The sequence below is a fragment of the Tamandua tetradactyla genome, chromosome 1 (assembly GCF_023851605.1).
Source record: "Tamandua tetradactyla isolate mTamTet1 chromosome 1, mTamTet1.pri, whole genome shotgun sequence".
NCBI classification, from domain to species: domain Eukaryota; kingdom Metazoa; phylum Chordata; class Mammalia; order Pilosa; family Myrmecophagidae; genus Tamandua; species Tamandua tetradactyla.
In genome coordinates this window covers 122,927,854-122,948,625 of record NC_135327.1, presented here as the reverse complement: position 1 = coordinate 122,948,625, position 20,772 = coordinate 122,927,854, and the positions used below count along the sequence as shown (strand labels likewise).

General features: G+C 34.1%; 1 protein-coding gene across 6 annotated transcripts in view; it reads left to right on the top strand.

Moving 5' to 3' along the window:
• VPS50 (VPS50 subunit of EARP/GARPII complex) overlaps nt 1–20,772 on the top strand; it is a 182,926-nt gene that overhangs the window by 63,703 nt on the left and 98,451 nt on the right. For 5 of the 6 annotated variants that reach the window (XM_077123771.1, XM_077123730.1, XM_077123741.1 and 2 more), the window contains exons 13-14: nt 5,294–5,426; nt 10,770–10,861. In XM_077123771.1, coding sequence (XP_076979886.1) covers nt 5,294–5,426; nt 10,770–10,861 — 225 coding nt within the window. The remainder of the gene's footprint in view (nt 1–5,293; nt 5,427–10,769; nt 10,862–20,772) is intronic. The other variant, XR_013160549.1, reaches the window with a different exon arrangement.

Sequence of the window (20,772 nt, the reverse complement as noted above, 5' to 3'; positions counted from 1 at the left end):
GAAAATAGCTCTAAAACACAGATATATATTTGCTAATGAAATATTTGTTTCTTAACTATTGTTAACTTTCATTTTTATTTCAAGATACGTTATTTTGTTCTTTGGGATATCTAAGTACGTGAATATTTTCTAAATGGATTGATTAAAGGCTTCCATTGTTATTATTGATATGTGTTATGATATAGTTACAAGAAATGGACTCACAATATAGTACCCCTTTGCCTTTGTATTCCTGGTCTAATAATAAATGAAGGCCTTTAACTGAGACTTGAACTGAGTTGCAATATTAGGTATTTAGTAATCAGTGAGGGAATCAAACCAATAGTGGGGGATGCAGACCCAGATATCACGAGCACTATTTTTTTTTTTTTTTTTTTATTTGCGTGGGCAGGCACCAGGAATCAAACCTGGGTCTCCGACATGGCAGGCAAGAATTCTGCCACTGAGCCACCATTGTACTGCCCACTAGCACTATTTTATTACAGGTGAAACTGAGATCCAGAATGGTTTATTGTCTCAAGTCATGTGACTAGTAAGTTATGGAACTGGTGCCAGTCGGGACCCAGGGCTTCCAGTTCCTTATCTAGACTTTTGTCCATTGTGGTCTGCAGGTGTGAAGATTTGATATCTCAGTGGAAGTTGTATGGGTTATTAATTCAGAAACCCAGGATCTCTTCTTGGTTTTGCCTTTTATTTTTAGATTTATACAATTATTTGTTCCTTCGGTTTTTTAAATCTCTTTGATTATGGTTATCCATCTCTGAGAGTAAGATTCTCTGTTTGAACTTTGGAGGTGATTTTGGTATAAAGTAATGAGAGAACACTAGTTGCTAATGTTTTAGTTTTAGTTTGTGAAAAACACAAGAAACGTTCATCTTTGAGAGTTGCTGTCAGTTGGCTGCATGTTAGAGCAGAAAGTAATCTTTTTTTTTTAACATGGGCAGGCACCGGGAATCGAACTTGGGTCCTCTGGCATGGCAGGCAAGGATTCTTGCCTGCTGAGCCACTGTGGCCCGCCCAGAAAGTAATCTTGGGAGTCCAGTTCTAAAATGAAATGATTCTTTAAACTCATTGCTGGCATAGTCTTCAAGTACAGAGATAACACATCTAGGCTTAAATCTAATGAAAATATTATTTTTAACTTACCCACCTTGCCTTTTCTCCTTAAACTATTTATATTTATTTAGTAAATGGATTTCTGCATTCATTCCTATTTAAGAATATTAACTTAACGAAGAATCATATTGTTATCTGGTGCTCAGCATATAGTTAGATGTTCATACATATGAACATCTTGAAGATAATAAAATATGGATTCTTTTAAATGTGGGCCGTGGACTAGTTAGGTCTGTGAATTATTTACACTTGACTTGGTTTAGTAAGAGAAAGCCTGTTAGAACTTTACTACCTGATTCTAACTTATTTTGAAAAAATATTCCCGTATATGTTGTGTGTATGTGTGTGTGTATCTCACTCAAACCCATAAAATATTAGCAGATCTCCATGTGGTGACATAGTAAAGGGCCTCCTTTCCTCAAATAAATAAACAAATAATATAGCAAGAGAGTGGTTGGGGTGAAAAATAGAAGGTAGTAGTTCTAAGTTTCAAATATTAGATTTATTAAACTATAACAAGTATAATAGAAGTTAATTGGTGAACTGTATAACATGTTATTTGTATAATCATAATTTTCTTTTGGGAAACATAAGACGAATATAGCCTTCCTCTTACTTACCAGAAGGAAAGTTGGAATACAAATAGAGTACATTTATATGAATAATATAGACATAAATTTATGCAAAGTTGAGTTTATAAAAGTTGGATTAATTGACCTTTAGAGGAGTACCTTTATTCAGGTGAATGGTTGTTGAGTTTCAGTCCAATACTTTTTATGATTTCGCTTTGCTTTGCCCTTTGCTTTCAGTCTTTCTCTGACCCTATACTTCTGTCTGGGATTTTACTGTGTGTGTTTAGTTTAAGATACGGGTTAGGTGCAATGATATGGTAAAAATAAATCATGGAAAAAAAATCAAGACTACCACATAGTAAAGGTAGTAATTGTAAAAGTAAATGTGAGAAATTACTTAAAATATGGCATAAATATGTGAAAATATTTTATATTGATCTTTGTTAGCCATGTGTTTATCTGAACAGCCTACCTATAAGCAATGTGGTATGCTCAGAAAAGTGTCAGTCCCTTCTGTATTCCTTCATTTCATCCTGTTTCAGGTTACCTAGCTTTTTGGTTTATTCTTCCTGTGTTTATTTTTATAATGATAATCTCATGTATGCATTTCAAAAAATTTCTACTTTCATATGAAAAAAATACAAATATAAAATATACACACTCTTATTTGGCTTGTTTATAGTTTGTTGTTTTCCGTAAATCATTCTGTATGAGTTCTTCCTCATTCTTTATTAGAGCTGCATAGTACTCTTTAGTGTGTATGTATAATAATTTATTCAGCCAGTCTCTGGTGCTTGGACATGTAGATAGATTCCGATATTTTACAGTCATAAATTATCCTTCAATGAATAACCCCGTGCGTACATATTTTTGCATTTTTTAAGATATTTCGTCAGAATAAATTCCCAGAAGTGGGATTGCTGAGTTGAAGGGTAAATAAATGCACATTACAGTTTTTAGACATTGCCAAATTCTCTTCCAACGACACTGCACCATTTGTACTTCCAGCAGCAATGTATAAGAGTGCCTGTTTTCCATAGTCTTGCCAACAGAGTGTATACATTCAAGCTTTGAAGTTTGCCAGTTTGATGGGTGAGAAATTGAATATCCTTGTGGCTTTAGTTTTTGCGTTTGTCTTATTGAGTGAAGCTGATCATCTTTTCATATATTTAAGGGCTATTTTTATATCTCTGTGAAGTGTGTGATGTTCATGTGTTTTCTCATTTTTCTGCAGAATTGTTGATCTTTTGGCACAAACTCTTGAAAGTTTGTGATATTAAAAATTTCTTTAAGGTTTTTTTTTTTAAATATATTTTTAAAAGTTCTTTAAAATTTTGTGTTACTAGCCCTTTATTTTGATATATGTTGTGAATATTTTTCCTAGTTTGTCTTTTGACTTGCTTATCCTTATTTTTGCCATGCAATTTTTAGACGTATTGTCAATTAGAAGGCCCTTCCCTGCCCTAAGGTTTAAGAGAAATTGATAGTTGTTTTCATCTAGTATTAGTATAGTTTTATTTTTTTACATTTAAGTCTCTGATCCTTTAGGATATCATTCTTGTGTATGATGTGAGAAACGTGTTTCATTTTATCTTTTTCCAACTCAGCTGTGTTGGAAATTGTGTTGTCCCGATTATTAAAATAATTCCAATTACTAAAAAGACTGTTTTTGCTCCAGTGATGTGAGATACCTTCCTTATCAAATACCAGATTTTTGGATGAGATTGGATCAATTTCTGGACTTTTTCTTTGGTATTTCAGTAAATTCATAAATTAATTTAGGGAGGACCAACAGACTTTGATGATATGGAACACCCTAACCGAGAATAAGGGATATCATTCCATTTGTTCAAGTGTACTTTTATGGCTTTCATGAATGTATTGTAGTTTTGTTTTGTTTTGTTTTGTTTTCCATAGTGGGTTTGATAATTTCTTGTAAGGTTTAATCCTGAAATGTTTATCTTTCATTATTGCTATTGTCAATGAGTTTTTCCCATTCAATATACCTTTTTAAATGCTTATTATTTGTGTTTATGAATGGTATTGATTTTTGGCATGTTAATTTTATAACCTGCTATCCCACTGCATTTTGTTACTGAATGAGTTTTTCATTGATCATCTGGGAATTTCTATGTATATGTCATTTGCAAATCGAATTAGCTGTATGTCTTCTTTTCCTATAATTGAATTCTGTATTCTATTTTCTTTGCCCAGTATTTCCAGAATATTGTTAAATAGCAATGGAGATAGTGGGCATCCTTCCCTTGTTTTTGACCACAGTGGTTATTCCTTAGAGTTTCCTCATCCTAAGGAAATATCCATTTGTTCTTATTTTCTCATGCATTTTTATTAGGTATAAGCATTGGATTTTGTTGAAGATATTTTTTAGTATTTATGGAGACAATCTTTTGTTTTTTCTTCCTTGCGTCTATCAATACAGTGAAATATATTGATAGATTTAAAAAGATTGAACAATCTTAGCATTCTTGGTATAAACCCCAGTAGTCTGACTCTGGAACTTAGCTTCTTTTTTTTTTTTCTTTAACTACCTCCCAGTTTAGTTTCAAAGATTTGGCATACTTACATGAAGTATACTAAGTCATACAAGTTACTATTCTTATTGATTGCTAAATTAATGTTTTAGTAAATGAGTTGTTAAGAGGAAATAGAGACCCTTATGGGGGGCAAAAGCTTTTTCAAAGACAGAGAATTTTCACTACCTGTAATAACAGTCCTGAGAATCAACCATATCATGGCTATACTTTGTACAGCTTATTTCCATGCTGTTTATTTCAGAGGACATATACTAGAGTCTTAGCCTTTTAGTGTTGTATCAGCATGATTAGTTGTTGGTAGTTCTGTCACAAACTGAAGAAATGCTAGCCAGTTTCAAATGATGAAGCCAGGGCTGCATTCTGACACATGGGCAATTTGTAAAATAGAATAGAGGTATCACTCTGTCTACAGAAAAAAATGGAGAGTGAACTGACAGTTTTTACGAAGAATGAAGCGAGAAGCTTCATGCATTCCCATGAAGGAGATGATTTGGAAACATATATTGTTCCATAACAATATTTATGTAAAACATTTGGAAATTTTATTGTCAGATTTAAAAAATCTTTATTAATGTGATTTAAAGAGTTTAGTGATTGTCAGTGGTATTTATTTTATTGACATAATTGAAGTGCAAGAATGGTAAAACTGACCATCTTAGTTGTGACTTGAGTTCAAGGATGAAGATGCAGTGTTTGCATGCTTAGAGGCATGTCTTTGAAAAATAAGTTTGGGGATGTTTATACTGCTGTTTATGAGAATACTTGCTAATTAAGTCATTTTTTTTGAAATTTTAGTTTTATGAATATAATTTAATTTGTAGTATACGGACTGATATTCCTAATGATTACTAAAATCTGTGTTTAAATGGGAGTTACTTGAAAAGAATTTTCTAACAATTGAATTTCCTATTTAGATATGTTAGTGGAAGAAATTTTCTTAATTATCTCTGATTTTTGAGTGAATTTGATTAATAACGTAATATGTTATTTGAATTAACTTTAAATGTTAAACAGAACACTTTGAAAGCTGACTTTTCTTATTTTCTTTAGCACGTTACACCAGACAGCTATATTCCATGCCTTGCTGACCTCTGCAAAGCATTGTGGGAAGTTATGCTTAGCTATTACAGGACTATGGAATGGCATGAGAATCATGACAATGAGGATACTACTTCAGCTTCTGGTAGGCCATTATTTTGATTTTATTTTAAATATTGAAATATAAATATGCCACATTTCAGTGTAAGGAGAAGGAAAAGAGGCAAGCGTGACTTTAGGATTTCATGGACTGTAGTAACCATCGGTTAAATATTTATGTAAGAAAATGATTCATCTGCTATAAAGGCTCCATTACCTTTGGATTTAACTGGGCCACTTTTTAAGTGGCAGATCGCAGCACTTTGCAGGAATAAGTGCTGATGGCCTTAGGATGAATTACTGGAAGAGGGCTTTTTCTTTGGCTATTAAAGATATTTAGTCACAAGCTAGGTAATACATTGATCTTTTACTGTATATTTTTATTTAGTATTTAAACTAATATATTGTTACTGTAAATTTACTGGGAAATTAATGTTAAACGTCCAATATTAAAAAAATTATTTGGCTAATTTTTACATTATACTAATAAAGCTAGAGTCTAAGAATTAATGGTTTCATTGATACTTTCCTGAAAATATAGCAGGGCTTAAAATTTCGTAAGAGATTTGGATGTTTTAAAATAGCCGTCATTGAATGGAAGATATAACTTTAAATGACTGTAATGTAGTCAGCTAAATAATAAAGAACAAATCTTTGAGAAATTTTTATAATTAGACATGTTTACATTGCTTCACTTATATAATTATATATTTTATCTTTGAACAATGGCTAAGATGAAATGTTCAGAATACTTCGTAAGTAATTCATGATTTCATAATTTAATCAAAATTAAATTATAGTGAACAAACTTTTTGTATCACATAATTTTTTTATTAGAGTTGTAAGTTTCTAGAAAGATTGTACAGAAAATATAGAATTCCCTTATACCTGCCCCCATTTTTAACATTTTGCTTTAGTATGGTACTTTTGTTATGATTGATAAGAGAATATTATTAGGATTGTACTGTTAACTGTAGTCTGTAGTTTACATTAGGGTTGATTGAGTTCTGTGGTTGTTTTTGGTTTTTGTTTGTTTGTTTTCAGTTTTTATTCTAGCAAAATATATACCACCCAAAATTTCTCCTTTTAAACACCTTCAGATATATGATTCAGTGGTGTTATTATATTCACATTGTTGTGTTATCATCACCACTATACATTACCAAAACTTTTCCATTATCCCAAGCAGAAACTCTGCACCAATTCAAAATTAGCTTCCCTTTTCTTATCCCCAGCCTGGCCCCTGGTAACCTGTATTCAGGGTTCTGATTCTATGAATTTGCTTATTCTAATTATTTTATATTTGTGAGATCATGTAACATTTGCTCTCTTGTGTCTGTTTATTTCACTTAACATGATGTTTTCAAGGCTCATCCATATTGTCACATATATCAGAATTTCAGTCCTTTTCATAGTTGATTAATATTCCAGTGTATGTATAGACCACATTTTATTCATCCATTCATTGGCTGTTGGATATTTGGTTGCTTTCTTCTTTTGGCAGTTGTAAATAATGCCGCTATGACTGCTGGTGTGCCAGTATCTGAGTCCCTGCTTTCGATTTCTTTTGGGTAAAATTGTATCAATTTAATGTAGTTATTCAATCAAACAATTTAAGTAAATTATAATTTCTAAAATGCTTGGTTTTTGTGTTTGGGTGGATGGAGGAAACACCCAATCTTAATGTTTGACTAAGCTTAGGCTTTTGATAGCAAAGAAGACAGAAGTTTAGTCTTTGTCTTGACTCCTAAGAAGCTTATAAATATAGATAGCATAAAATAAGAGAGGTAAGTTATAAAGGGATTTTCATCTCTTTAGAAATATTATTCAGGAGGAGGAAGGAGGAAAGAGAAAGGAGAGAAGGAAGCAGAAAAATGAGCCCTGAAAACTAGGATTCCAGGCCATTACTCTTACCCTACCCCAAGGCCTTACCTTTTGTACCTTTATGTATTTCAAGGAGCATGGACATTGCAATAAGAAAAATCTGGCTTCAGATTTTGACTGCCATTTACCAAACTAGAAGCATTAACTATATCTTTTCCAGGCCTCAGTTTGCTCCTTAAAATGGAAGGGTGAAAAACAAAACAAATCCAAAAGACATTTAGGCTGGTAATTCATCTATCCTGTAGTGTTGCAATGAAGTTTAGAGAGAATGTAAAGTACTTACACCGGTTGCTGTCAATATCATGAAAGAGAATAAATTGAAAGATAATTATAATAAAGATTTCATTCATTTTTTGCTGAATAGTGTTCCCATTGTATGTATATGCTACATTTTATTTATCTATTTATCAGTTGATGGGCATTTGGATGAATCTTGAAGATAACATGTTGAGAGAAATAAGCCAGACACAAAAGGTTAACTGTTATATAATCTCACTGATTTGAAACAATTAGAATAAGCACAACCTTAGAGCCAGAATCTAGTATATAGGTTACCAGGGAACAGGATGGGTATAGGGAATGGTAAGTTAAGGCTTAAAATGTACAGGTTTCTATTTGGAATGATAGAAATGTTTTGGTACTGGATATGGTGATGGTTGCACAATATGGCGAGTGCAATTAATGGCACTGCAATATATATCTGAATATGATTAAAAGAGGAAATGTTTATGTGTATGGTAACAGAATAAAATTTTTTTAAAAAAACCCATGGAACTACACTGTACAGTGAACCCTAAGTTAAGCCATGGTCTTTAGTTAATAGTACAATTATAAAATGTACTATAGTCAATTGTAACAAATATTCCACACCAATGCAAGGTGTTGGTGGTGGGGTGGTAAATGAAAATCTATGTTTTATGTGTAATTGTTGTTAAACCCACAATTTCTCTAATAAGGGGGGAAACAGGTAATATAATAATAATGAAACAGGTAATATAATAATAATGAATAATAACGTGCTGCCCCCTCCCTTTTTTTTTTTTTTTTTCTTTTCTTGCAGCACCATTTGTTGAATTTTTGTTTCTTTGCTTTTTGTTTGTTTTGCTTGTTTGTTTGCTTTTGGGGAGGTGCATGAACCAGGACTTGAACCTAGGTCTCCTGCATGGCAGGCGAACTACCACTGAACTACCCTTGTACCTGTCCCCCCTCCCTTTTAAAAAAAATCTGAAGTTTCTGGCCTCACTGGGATTTCAGTTTTCTACAAAGCTTATTCTGTTCTCGCAACCTTTAGTGTTCTCTGGACAAGTAAACTATTGAGACATTTCAGCATCTCTTTTTCCTTTTCTAATACATGTAGTACATTAATTAAGAAGAAACCAAAGGAAAAGTGTGAAACAGTATTATCACATACTTTAGATAAAAGACAAGAACTTAGGGAACAGTATCTATTTATTCATCATGGTAAAGCTGTTTATGTTATTAAAGGGAAAAGTTCTCAGATCAGCTTAGATCTATTTATGTTCCCTTCTCTTTTTAATTTTGTTTGTTTTTTTAATTCTTTTTGTTTTGAAATAGTTTTTGAACTCACAAGAAGTTGCAAAAATAGTAGTTTCCATGTTTCCTTTACTTCCTGTAGTGATAACATCTTACTTAACCATTGTACATGATCAAAATCAAGAAATTGGCATTGGCATAATACAGTTAACTCAAATACAGATTTTATTTGAATTTTTACCAGGTTTTACATGTACGCTTGGCTTTTGTTTTCTCTTGGTACGTAGTTTTATGATAGCTTGTTACATTTATAGATTAATGTAACCGTCACCACAGTCAAGATACAGAACTGTTTAATCACCACAAAGAATTCCCCTTGTGCTACCTTTTAATAGCCACAATGTTCCCCCACTCAGCAACCACTGACCCTTTGCTATGATTTTGCCATTTGGAGAATGTTGCTTACATGAATCTTACAGCACATTACTTTTGAGATTGTTGCCTTTTTTCATTCAGCGTAATGCCCTTTAGTCCCATCCAGATTGTTGCTGGTATCAATAGTTCATTCGTTTTTATTACTCACTAGTATTCCATGATTGGATGTACTAAAGTTTGTTCAGGTATTCACCTGTGAAAGGTGTTTGTGTTGTTTCCAGATTTTCTTTATTAGAAATAGAGATTACAGATGCTGTGAACATTTATGTACAGGTTTTTATAGGAATATAAATTTTAATTGCTCTGTGGTAAATACCCTTTCAAATACCCCCTTGAAATCCTCTTTTTAAAAAATAATGTATTTTTTTATTAGAGAAGTATAAATTTACAGAAAAATCATGCAGAAAATAGAGTTCCCATATACCCCTACTATATTAGAGCTTGCATTAGTGTGGTACCGTTATTATAATTGATGAAAGAATATTATTAAAATTATGCTGTTAACTATGTTGATATTCTGTATTATGATTCACTGTTTATGTTATACATCCAATGTTTTTATTTAAAGTTTTATTCTAGTAACATATATATAACCTAAAATATTCCCTTTTAACCACATTCAAATATATAATTCAGTGCTGTTAATTACAGTCACAGTGTTGTGCTACCATCCCCACCATCCATTATAAAATTTTCCCATCACCCCATATAGAAATTCTGTACCATTTAAGCCTTAACTCCCCATTTCCTTCCCTTCGCTCCTAGTAACCTGTATCCTAGTTTCTGATGCTATGAAATCTTTTACATAGCAGAAGTAGAAAAGATCATTATCTCTCTCATATACACTAGTTATTTGTTAGTTTTCCACTGTATTTTTCCCTTTTAGAAAAAAGTCACTTTTTTTTTTTCCATCTGCTTCATTTAGTTGTATGGAAGTAATTTGTGGTTTTTGGTAACATACTTTCTCTGGACATCTGTAGACAACAACTTTGGCTCACAAACAACAGCAGATTACAGAATTTGAAGTTACTAAATCCTGCCTTGTATCAGAATACATATAATATAGAAATGTGAATTAAATTTTAAACTAACTTTCTTTTTTTTTTTTTTTTTTTTTTTTTTTTTTAAAGGAAAGACAGAGAGAAGGAAGGAAGGATAGAAGGAAGGAAGGAAGGAAGAAAGGGAAACATTTTTAAACATTTTCTTGTTTTATTGCATTCTGTTTCTCCGTTTTTCGTTACATGGGCTGGGGCCGGGAATCGAACCGAGGTCCTCCGGCATAGCAGGCAAGCACTTTGCCCGCTGAGCCACCGCGGCCCACCCTAAACTAACTTTCTTATACTTAGTCATTAGGTACCTGAAATAATTAGGCATTATTTTAATTTAATATTTTATCTAATTGTAGCAAAACTAATAAAATTAATTTTTAGCGGCCTATGTATTAATGTATAATATTATTTCTGCATATTTTCAGTGTCTTACATAAGCCTATGTGTGTCAGAGTCCAAATGGAACTAATTTGGAAAAAGAAAACATTTGAGTACATCTAAAAATATATAACATCTTTTATTTTCAGAGGGAAGTAATACGATGGGTACCGAAGAGACTAATTTTGATCGTGGCTATGTGAAAAAGAAATTAGAACATGGGCTTACACGAATATGGCAGGTTTGGTTTTCTTTAAAATTGTATTTCACAAAAACAATACAAACCTTCAAATCAAGATTATTTTACATATTTATTTAAAAATTTTTCTAGATCTATTTAAATCTTTGCATTTTTAAAACTATTTTTATTGTGAAGTATATATGTATACAAAAAAGCAAGAAATTTCAGAGTACATTTTTCTTGAAGTTTTAAAATATGAATGGCCTTCTATTTTCAGTACCCTGCAATACTGACATTCCTTTCTTCTTCCTCATGCAAAACATTTTTTATTTTTTTACATTTAGTCAGTATCATTTTACACTCTAGGCATTCCTAGATTATACCATCTCAGTCTTTATCGTCTATATTTCCTTCTGGTTTCATATGTGCCCCCAGCCCTCTTCCCTCTATCATTCTCAATTCCGCTTCATTTAATGTACTTATATTATTGTGCTACAATCAGATAGTATTGTGCTATCCATTTCTGAATTTTTACAGTCAGTCCTGTTGTACAATCTGTATCCCTTCACTCCAATTACCCAGTCTCTACCTTATTTCTATTTCCTGATGACCTCTGTTCTTAACTGAAATTCTCCAAGTTCATTCATTAATGTTAGTTCATATCAGTGGGACCATACAGTATTTGTCCTTTTGTTTCTGGCTAATCTCACTCAGCATAATGTCCTCAGGGTCCATCATGTTGTTACATGCTTCATGACTTTATTCTGTCTTATAGCTGCATAATATTCCATCATATGTATATACCACAGCTTGTTTATTTACTCATGCGTTGATGGACATTTGAGCTGTTTCCATCTCTTGGCAATTGTAAATAATGCTGCTATAAACGTTGGTGTGCAAATGTCCGTTTGTGTCCTTGCCTTCATATCCTCTGAATAGATACCTAGTGATGGTATTCCTGGGTCATATGGCAGTTCTATACTTAGCTTCCTGAGGAACCGCCAAACTGTCTTCCACAGTGGTTGTACCATTTTTACGTTCCCACCAGCAGTGGATCAGAGTGCCTCTTTCTCCACATCCTCTCCAGCCCTTGTGGTTTACTGTTTTATTGATAATGCCCATTCTGGTGTGTGTGAGATGGTATCTCATTGTGGTTTTGATTTGTATTTTCCAATAGCCAGGGAAGTTGAGTATCTTTTCATGTGCCTTTTTCAAGTTTTCAAAGTAGGTTGTTGGAATTTTGATTGGTATTGAATTGAATCTTTAGATCAATTTGGTAGAATTGATGTCTTAACTACATTCAGCCTTCCTATCCATGAACATGGAATGTCTTCCCACCAGTTTACGTCTTCTTTGATTTCTTTTATCAGTTTTTACAGTTTTCTGTATGCGAGTCTTTGACATCCCTAGTGAAGCTTATTCCTAGATATTTGATTTGTTTGGTTGCTATTTTGAATGGAAGTTTTTCCTTAATTGTCTCCTCAGTTAGGTCGTTACCTGTGTTGGAAACATTACTGATTTTTGTACATTAATATTTTAACCTGCCACTTTGCTACATTTGTTTATTAGCTGAAGTAGCTTTGCTATAGATTTCTCAGAATTTTCCAAGTATAGGATCATGTTGTCTGCAAAAAATGAAAGTTTTACTTATTCTTTTCCTATTTGGATGTCTTTTATGTCTTTTCCTGCTTGATTGCTCTAGCTAGGACTTCTAGTACATTGTGGAATAATAGTAGTGAAAATGGGCATGTTGGTCTCATTCCCCATCTTGGGGGAATCGTTTCACTCTCTCACCATTGAGTATGATGCTAACTATGGGTTTTTCATCTATGCCTTGTATGATATTGAGGAACTTCCTTTAATTCCTATCGTTTGAAGTGTTTTTATCAGAAAAGGCTGCTGAAATTTGTCAGATGTTTTTCCAGTGTTCATTGAGATAATCATGTGATTAACCCCTTTTGATTTGTTAATGCGCTGTCTTACATGATTGATTTTCTTATGTTTAAGCACCATTGCATTCCTGGTATAAACCCTATTTAATCGTGAGGTGTAATTCTTTTAATATGTCAGTAGATTTGATATGCTGGTATTTTGTTGAGAATTTTTACATCTGTGTTCATTAGGGAGACTGGTTGGTAGTTTTCCTTTCTTGTAGCAGCTTTATCCAGTCTTGGTATTAGAGTGATGGTACCTTCTTAAAATGAGTTAGGTAGCCTTCCTTTTTCCTCCGTGGTTTTGGAAGAGTTTGAGCGGGAATGGCATTAGTTCTTTTTGGAATGTTTGATAAAATTCCTCTGTGAAGCTATCTGGTCTTAGGCTTTTCCTTATTGGAAGATTTTTTTATGACTGATAGAATCTCTTTATTTTTAATTAGTTTGTTGAAATCTTCTGTTTCTTCTCAAGGTTGTATAGGTAGTTCATGTGTTTCTAAGAATTTGTCCATTTTGTTTAAATTGTCTGTTTTTTTTCGTGTATAGTTGTTCTTAGTATTCTCTTGTGATTTTTAAAATTTCTTTGGGATCCGTGGCAAAGACCCCCTGTTGATTTGTGATTTTGTGTTTTCCTTTTTTTTTTTTCAGCCTGGCTAGGGGTTCATTGAGTCTGTTGATTTTCTCAAACAACCAACTTTTAGTTTTATTGATTCTTTCTATTGTTCTTTTATTCTTCCATTTCTTTTTTATGTCTAAATTGAACCCAGGTCCTCTGGCATGGCAGGCAAACTTTCTTGCCTGCTGAGCCACCGTGGCCCGCCCATATTCTCCCATTTATTTAACACTGCTTTAATCTTTGTTATTTCTTGTATTAGCTTTGGGGTTAGTTTGCTATTCTTTCTCTAGTTCCTCCAGGTGAGCAGTTAAGTCCTTGATTTTTACTCATTCTTCTTTTTTAATATAAGCATTTAGGGCAATAAATTTCCCTCTCAACAGATATGTTGTATTCTCATTACCATTTGTTTCCAGGTATTTGCTGATTTCTCTAACAGTTTCTTCTTTGATCCCCTGATTATTTAAGAGTTTGTTGTTTAATCTCCATGTATTTGTGGTGATTATCTGGTTCTTTGGTGATTGTTAATTTCCAACTTCATTCTGTTGTGATTTAGAGAGAGTGCTTTGGATAATTTGAATCTTAAATTTATAAAGCTCTTTTTTGTGTCCCAGCATATGATCTATCCTAGACAGCATCCCATGAGCCCTAAAGAATGTATATCCTGGTGTTTTGGGGTGTAACAATCTGTATATGTCTAGTAGGACTAATTCATATATCACATCGTTTAAGTTGCCTCTTTCCTTGTTGTTCCTCTGTCTGGTTGTTCTATTTTTAGAAGAGACTGGTGTATTAAAGTCTCCCAATATTATTGTTGAAATGTCTATACCACCTTCAGTTTTGCCAATATTTGCCTCATGTGCTTTGGAGCTCCTTGATTGGGAGCATAAACATTTATGATTGTTATTTCTTCTTGGTGAATTGTCCCTTTTATTAATATGTAGTGCCCTTTGTCTCTTATGATGTCTTTACATTTAAAGTCTATTTTATCTGGTATTAACGTAGTTACTTGTGCTTGCTTTTGGTTACAGCTTACATAGAACATCATTTTCTATCCTTTCACTTTCAATCTATTTGTGCTCTTGGGTGTATGATCCATCTCTTGTAAACAGCATATAGATAGATTATATTTTTAAATCCATGCTGCCAATCTGTATCTTTTAATTGGTGAGTTTAGTCTGTTACAATTCAAAGTTATTACTGAAAAAGTAGTTCTTGAATCTACCATCTTATCCTTTAGTTTTTATTTACCAGATCTCTATATTCTCCCTCTCTTTCTTTCTTATCCGTTAGATTACCTTTACTGATACTCTTCAATTCTGTGTCCACTTCTAGACCTCCCTCTTCTGTCTTTTTTTCTTTATCTGGTCAGACTCCCTTTAGTATTTCTTATAAGTTGTAGTAGTTAGATTCAGTTGTCAACTTGGCCAGGTGAAGGTACCTACTGTTGCTGTGGACATAAGTCAATGGTACGTGAACCTCATCTGTTGCTGATTACATCTGCAGTCGGCTAGGAGGCGTGCCTGCTGCAGTGAATGATGTTTGACTTACTTGGCTGGTGCTTAAATGAGAGGCTCAACGTAGCATAACCCAAGCAGCTCAGCGTACCTCATCTCAGCACTCATAGCTCAGCCCAGGCCTTTGAAGATGCAGAAAGAAATCACCCTGGGGAAAGTTGTTGGAACCCAGAGACCTGGAGAGAAGGTCAGCAGAGATCACCCTTTACCTTCCCACGTAAGAAAGAACCTCAGTTGAAAGTTAGCTGCCTTTCCTCTGAAGAACTGATGAAATAAATCCCCTTTTATTAAAAGCCAATGTGTGTCTGGTATGTTGCATTCTGGCAGCTAGCAAACTAGAACATAAGGCAAGTCTGTTGTTGACCTTTTCTCTCAGTCTTTGTTTGTCTTTGAAGATCTTAATCTCTTTCTCAATTTTGAAAGACGACTTGGCTGGATAAAGAATTCTTGACTGGAAGCGTTTCTCATTCAGGATCTTAAATATATTTACCTCTGCCTTCTCTCCTCCATAGTGCTTTTTGAGTAGTCCGAACTTAGTCTTTTGTGGTTTCTCTTGTATATAGTAGTTTGCTTTTCTTGTGCTGCTTTCAGGACTTTCTGCTTCTCTTCATCATTTGGCAGTCTGATTAGTATGTCTTGGATTAGGCCTATTTGGATTTATTTTATATGGAGTTTGTTGGGCCTCTTTGATTTGCATATTTAGGTCTTTTATGATGGTTGGAATGTTTTCTCTGATTCTATCTTCAGCTAACCTTGCTAGCTAAATGGCTAGAGTAAATGCTCTTCTCTTCTCCCTCTGAGACACCAAGATTCTTATAAATACCTGCCTTTTGTTATCCATCATTTCCCTGAGAACCAGTTCCATTTTTATCATCTTTTTTGCCATTTGTTCTTTTGTGCACTGTAGTTCAGCTGTTCAGTCTTACAGCCTACTTACTCTCCATTCTGCTTCTTCAAATTTGCTATTTTGTGTCTCTAGTTTATTTCTAATTTGGTATCTTTCTTCTCTGTGAGATCAGCTATTTTTCTGTTTAATCTTTCAAATTCTTCTTTATGCTCTCCTAGTTTCTTCTTGTTATCCTTTATGTTTTTATAAATATCCTTGAGTAGTTGTTCTAGATTCTGTGTCCCCTCTGGTATTTTGAGTTGGTCATTTAGCGGGTCCATTTCTGCCTGAATCTTTCTCTTCACATGTTTTGTAATTTTCTGTTGTGTTTGTGGCATTTGATTATTTTATTAACTGTTTTTTGCAATGTGGTTTCCTTCACTTGTCTAAAGTTTTCTGTTTACTTGGTTTTATGTTGATGGTCCCCTTTTGCACTTGTTTTGTCGGTAATTCCCCACCGAACCAAGGCTCAGCTCTCATGCAGGCAGTGGAATTCTACTTGAGTACCTTTAAAGCTAGGCAGGGATGAGAGGTAGGTCAGTGGCAGAATGCCAGCCCACTATGTGGGAGTCTCAGACTCGACTCCAAGTCCATGCACCGGAGAAGGAAACCAAAAAAAAAACCCTCAGCAATAAAAGGCCCCAAAGCCAAAAGGAGACACCCCAAGATATTTTGGGAATGAACTCAGACTGATGCCCACAGAAGAGAAAGAAAAAAAAAGGAGTGGGGATTAAAATTAGAAAGATATAAAATAAAACAGGGAGTTTGCCAGACTGCACTCACTGCTTCTTCCCTGCAGATGGCACTCTTGAACCACATTCTCAGGCCGTCCCCTCCCCAACTTTGGTGGTTGGCTGGGCAAGATGGCATGTGCAACGCAGGGGCTAGTCTGGTCCCGGTGCATGGCAGATCCGCTGTTCACAGTGACAGCTATTCACGCCACCTGACAGGGTGACCGATCCCAGTGCTTCGAGTTCACTTTTTCATGCCCGGCAGCTAGGCCCATATCTGAACTCCCCTTGGGTGCTGCCTACTGCGTGGCTGTATAGGGAGGTTTCCCCAGCTAGCTGCTGGGGCAGACTGGAGTGGAGTAATAGTCGGCTTCCCCAGAGCCGCACTTTCCTGCCCAACACCACCCTTCCCCACTGGGTTTGAGGCCGTTCAGACCCACCCTGCCCCCCCCCCCCCAATCCTGAGGTCCCTGCCTTTTCTCTCCAGGGTGTCTCTATGAAATGCTGAAGACCCTCTTTGATCAGTCACTCCCTGGAACTGCAGTCCTGGTCATTTTTTCTGCCCCCTCTCTTGTTGTTCAACCCAATAGGGGTGAACCCAGCCTCCCCTGCTCCATCATCTTCCCAGAACTCTCCAATTCTTTGCATTTTAATCATATTTTGCTTTTTCTTTGGAACAAGTCTATCATTGAATTTAATGTCTGTAATTCAGTTCAGAATATATTTGACTTCAGATGGTAGTTAAAAAAATTCTTTTAATCTGAAAATTTCCATTGGAAATATTTTTACTTTTAGAATACTAGAAAATGTATGTTTTCCTTAAATAAATTGCATTCTTATTGAGATACTCTACTTATTTTAATTTGATTTATTTGTTTTTTCTTAGGAAAGGGATCACTAAACAGGTGACATATTTGGGTCAATTCTAGTATAGAATGAAGAATTTTTTCTTAAGTCAGTGATGTCTGTTCCTTGAAATGGATTTTACATGGTTATTGGGAAAATGTGTCTTAAACAGTTATTTTGTAGTTTAGTAGCTCAATTGTTAACAGATAATTAAATATCTTTTGTTAACTCCTAGATCAAAGAATAATTTTTTTGAAGGTAACTCTTGTTGTTTTTACATTTGTTTTAGGTTTAAAAGACTATAGACCTGTTGACCATGTTATTGTCTTATACAGTGTATTTTAAATTTTTCTAATTAGTCTGATATTTAATATGACAGTCTGTTAGTAGGATTTCTTTTGAACATATATATGCTGAAAACATCAATTTCCTCAAGTCACTTAACAACTATAATGTAATGCTCTTCTGGTTTTTGATAACCTTATTTTAATTATGCTATTTTAATTTACACTTTAATATTTAAAATATATTTATGTGCTAGTTTCAAGAGTTGTCTGATATGACCATATTAAAATAATATTTAATTTATCATTAATTGTATATTTGGGCTGACATTTTTTCTGAGTATTATTTATAAAGAAAAGGAAAATCCCATGCTAATTGAATATACAGCTGAGGTCAGTTATGAGTTGTTTCTGAGTTGTCTCCTACTAGACCCTAATTTCACTTAGTTTAAATTGTAGAATCCATGATCAAATTTCTAGTAAATCTAAATGCTTTGAAGTATTGACCTGAGATTTTATGTAGCTATTTTCCATTGTCAGGTAATTTTGATGCATTCCTCATATAGGAAAATCTGTTAAATTTGTTTTCATAAAGCTACTCTAAATTAAACATTTTGTCAGTTTAATGGAAGTCATCTTACTTTTTAATATAGTTTATTGTGTTCTAGGTGCCAACCTTCAGATTATCTTCATCTCTCCCATTCTCCAGCCCAATCTGTATCCCTACCTCAACCCTTAAGCAATTCTTGAACAGGACTTTGCATACTTAAGAACTCGTAGAGTACCTGTTAAATTGAGATTACAAAGCTCTACTGCAATTGAAAAAGCAAAAGTTGTATGAAACAAATGTTTCTTTTTAATTTAGTGATGTTTTATTAATCTCATGACTCCAAAAAATTTTAAAAACCTTTTTTATGTGAAAAATCCTATTATGAGCCCAAAAGCTGGTTTAGAAATCCCTTAAATGTTGAAAAATGATTTTATAGAGATGCTCCATTTACTAACAAATTTAATAGCAAATAAATTGAGAAGCTGTGTTAATTGACAAAAGGAAATTGTGTTGCTCAAATTTTAATCCAGCCTTCTCTGAGCTAGGAAACTCAGGCCCATGGTCTCAGCTTCTTGGATAAAATTCTGTCAGAACCAATAGCACCACTGAAAAGACGTCTTTTTGAAAAATAACATCTATTCTTGTTTTCAAAGAGTATAATTTTGCCATAAAAAATTCTACTGATAGACTAAAACTTGGTAAACCAAAACCTCAGTCTGAGAACGGTTCTATTTTTTTCAGTTTGAAGAAAAGCATCTTAATGGATTGAATTTCTAGAAACATTCTAAATTAGGAGTTTCAGAGACCTCTTTTTTCCCTTATAATAAGATACCTTACTCTTTTTATTTTTTCTTATTTTTTATTTATACAGACTTCATAGCCACCAAACATTCAGTTTCTCTTTCCTATAAACTTTGATCCCTTGTACCCGCTAATCAATTTTGTCTCTGTGAAACTGATATTTCTAGACATCTCTTGTAAGTGATGTCATATAATATTTGTCCTTATGTTTCTTATTTATTCCACTGAGCAAAATGTTTTCAAGGTACTCCTATGTTGCAGCATGTCTCATAATTTCATTTTTCTTATGATTGAATGGTATTCCATTGTATATATGTACCATATTTTGTTTATCTATTCATTATAGAAACAAATATTTTTTGATAACACATTCAGCAAGCAAAGCCTGACCTGAATTGAATTCATTTGACAGCAAAACCGGACCAGTGTTATCCTTAAACTGTTTATAGTATTTATTTATTCCATGAAAGTGAACGTTCGTATATTGCAGAAATATTAATGTGTTTGATTTTGTGATACTGTTCCAGACCTCACAGGGATTTTTAAATAATATATGCTATATATGCCATTCTAACTTTCTAACGTCTGAAATCCAGCCTCCCAAAGCAAATTTGGCTCAGGATTAGTTTAGATAAAGCAATGAATGAAGTAAGAGTTGGAATAAAGCCAGAAAATTTACTTGCATTAAGAGGTTTTGTTTCTTTGTGTTTTAAGATTTATTCTCCTGATGCTGAGGAGTTAGTGCTTATGTATATACTAATGATAAATTTTCATATCACAATGTTTATAGCTATATAACCTATATATTCTGATGATTTTTGAAAAGTAAATTGTCTTATGACTCCTGCATCTGGTTAGAATGTAGGAAGTTGCAAGAGACCATCTCTCCTACCCTTAACTCAGGAACAAACCAGATAAACTACGAAATCATGTTTTTATATATGTATATCTAAACTTCTTAGAGATGAAGAGGTAAAGAAACCTAGGCAAACTAAATCAAGAAAGTAACATTTCCTTCTGTTTTAGTCCCCTAGAAGGGACCCACAATGTGTGTGTGTGGTGGAAATGGAGGTGGGGTAATGAAAGGAGGAAAAATCACTGTAGGAAACCAGCCAAATGCTTAACAAACTTTTAACAAAATGTGTAGGCTGGCGTGATGGATTAGAATACAGCCATAGAATGAGTTTTGACCAACTTGTCAGCTCTTACCCACAGGCCTTTCACAGAGTGCAGGGTGCTGTTTGCTTAAGGCTGGAGGCAGGGAAGAGTTGAGAGAGATCCATTCTGTGATGCACAGGACCTTTCCCAAGTGTGAGGCCGAGGAGGGGCCAGGGTTGCAGAGTTGGAAGAAATCCCTCTGAGGAAACCTGGGTCTTTACCGAGAATTCTCAGGCACAGGGAGCTAGGATAGGACTAGAGAGCAAAGAAAACCCTTCAGTCACCAGAAAAGCTAAATCAGAGAAGCATTTCCCATAGTTTAAAACTGGTGACTAGGCTATAAACAGATCTTTGAAGTCACTGGTGCTTGGATCTAAGCCCTGCTAAAAGGGAAGTTCTCATCCTACCCTCAAAATGTTTTAAGCCATTGGTGAACTGAATCTAAGTAGAACTGCAACAAAGCTGAGGTGCATCTTAACTGCAGATCAGATTGACTCAGACATCTTCTCTACTAGCCTAACAAAAGAAAGGACGTCTTTTGGGGGAGTAGGTAATTATTATTTATTTCAGTGTTAACTGCTCTTTTACACATGATGTCCTGACATAAAATTAAAAATTCTGGCATATGCAAAGATGAAAATGTGACCTATTGTC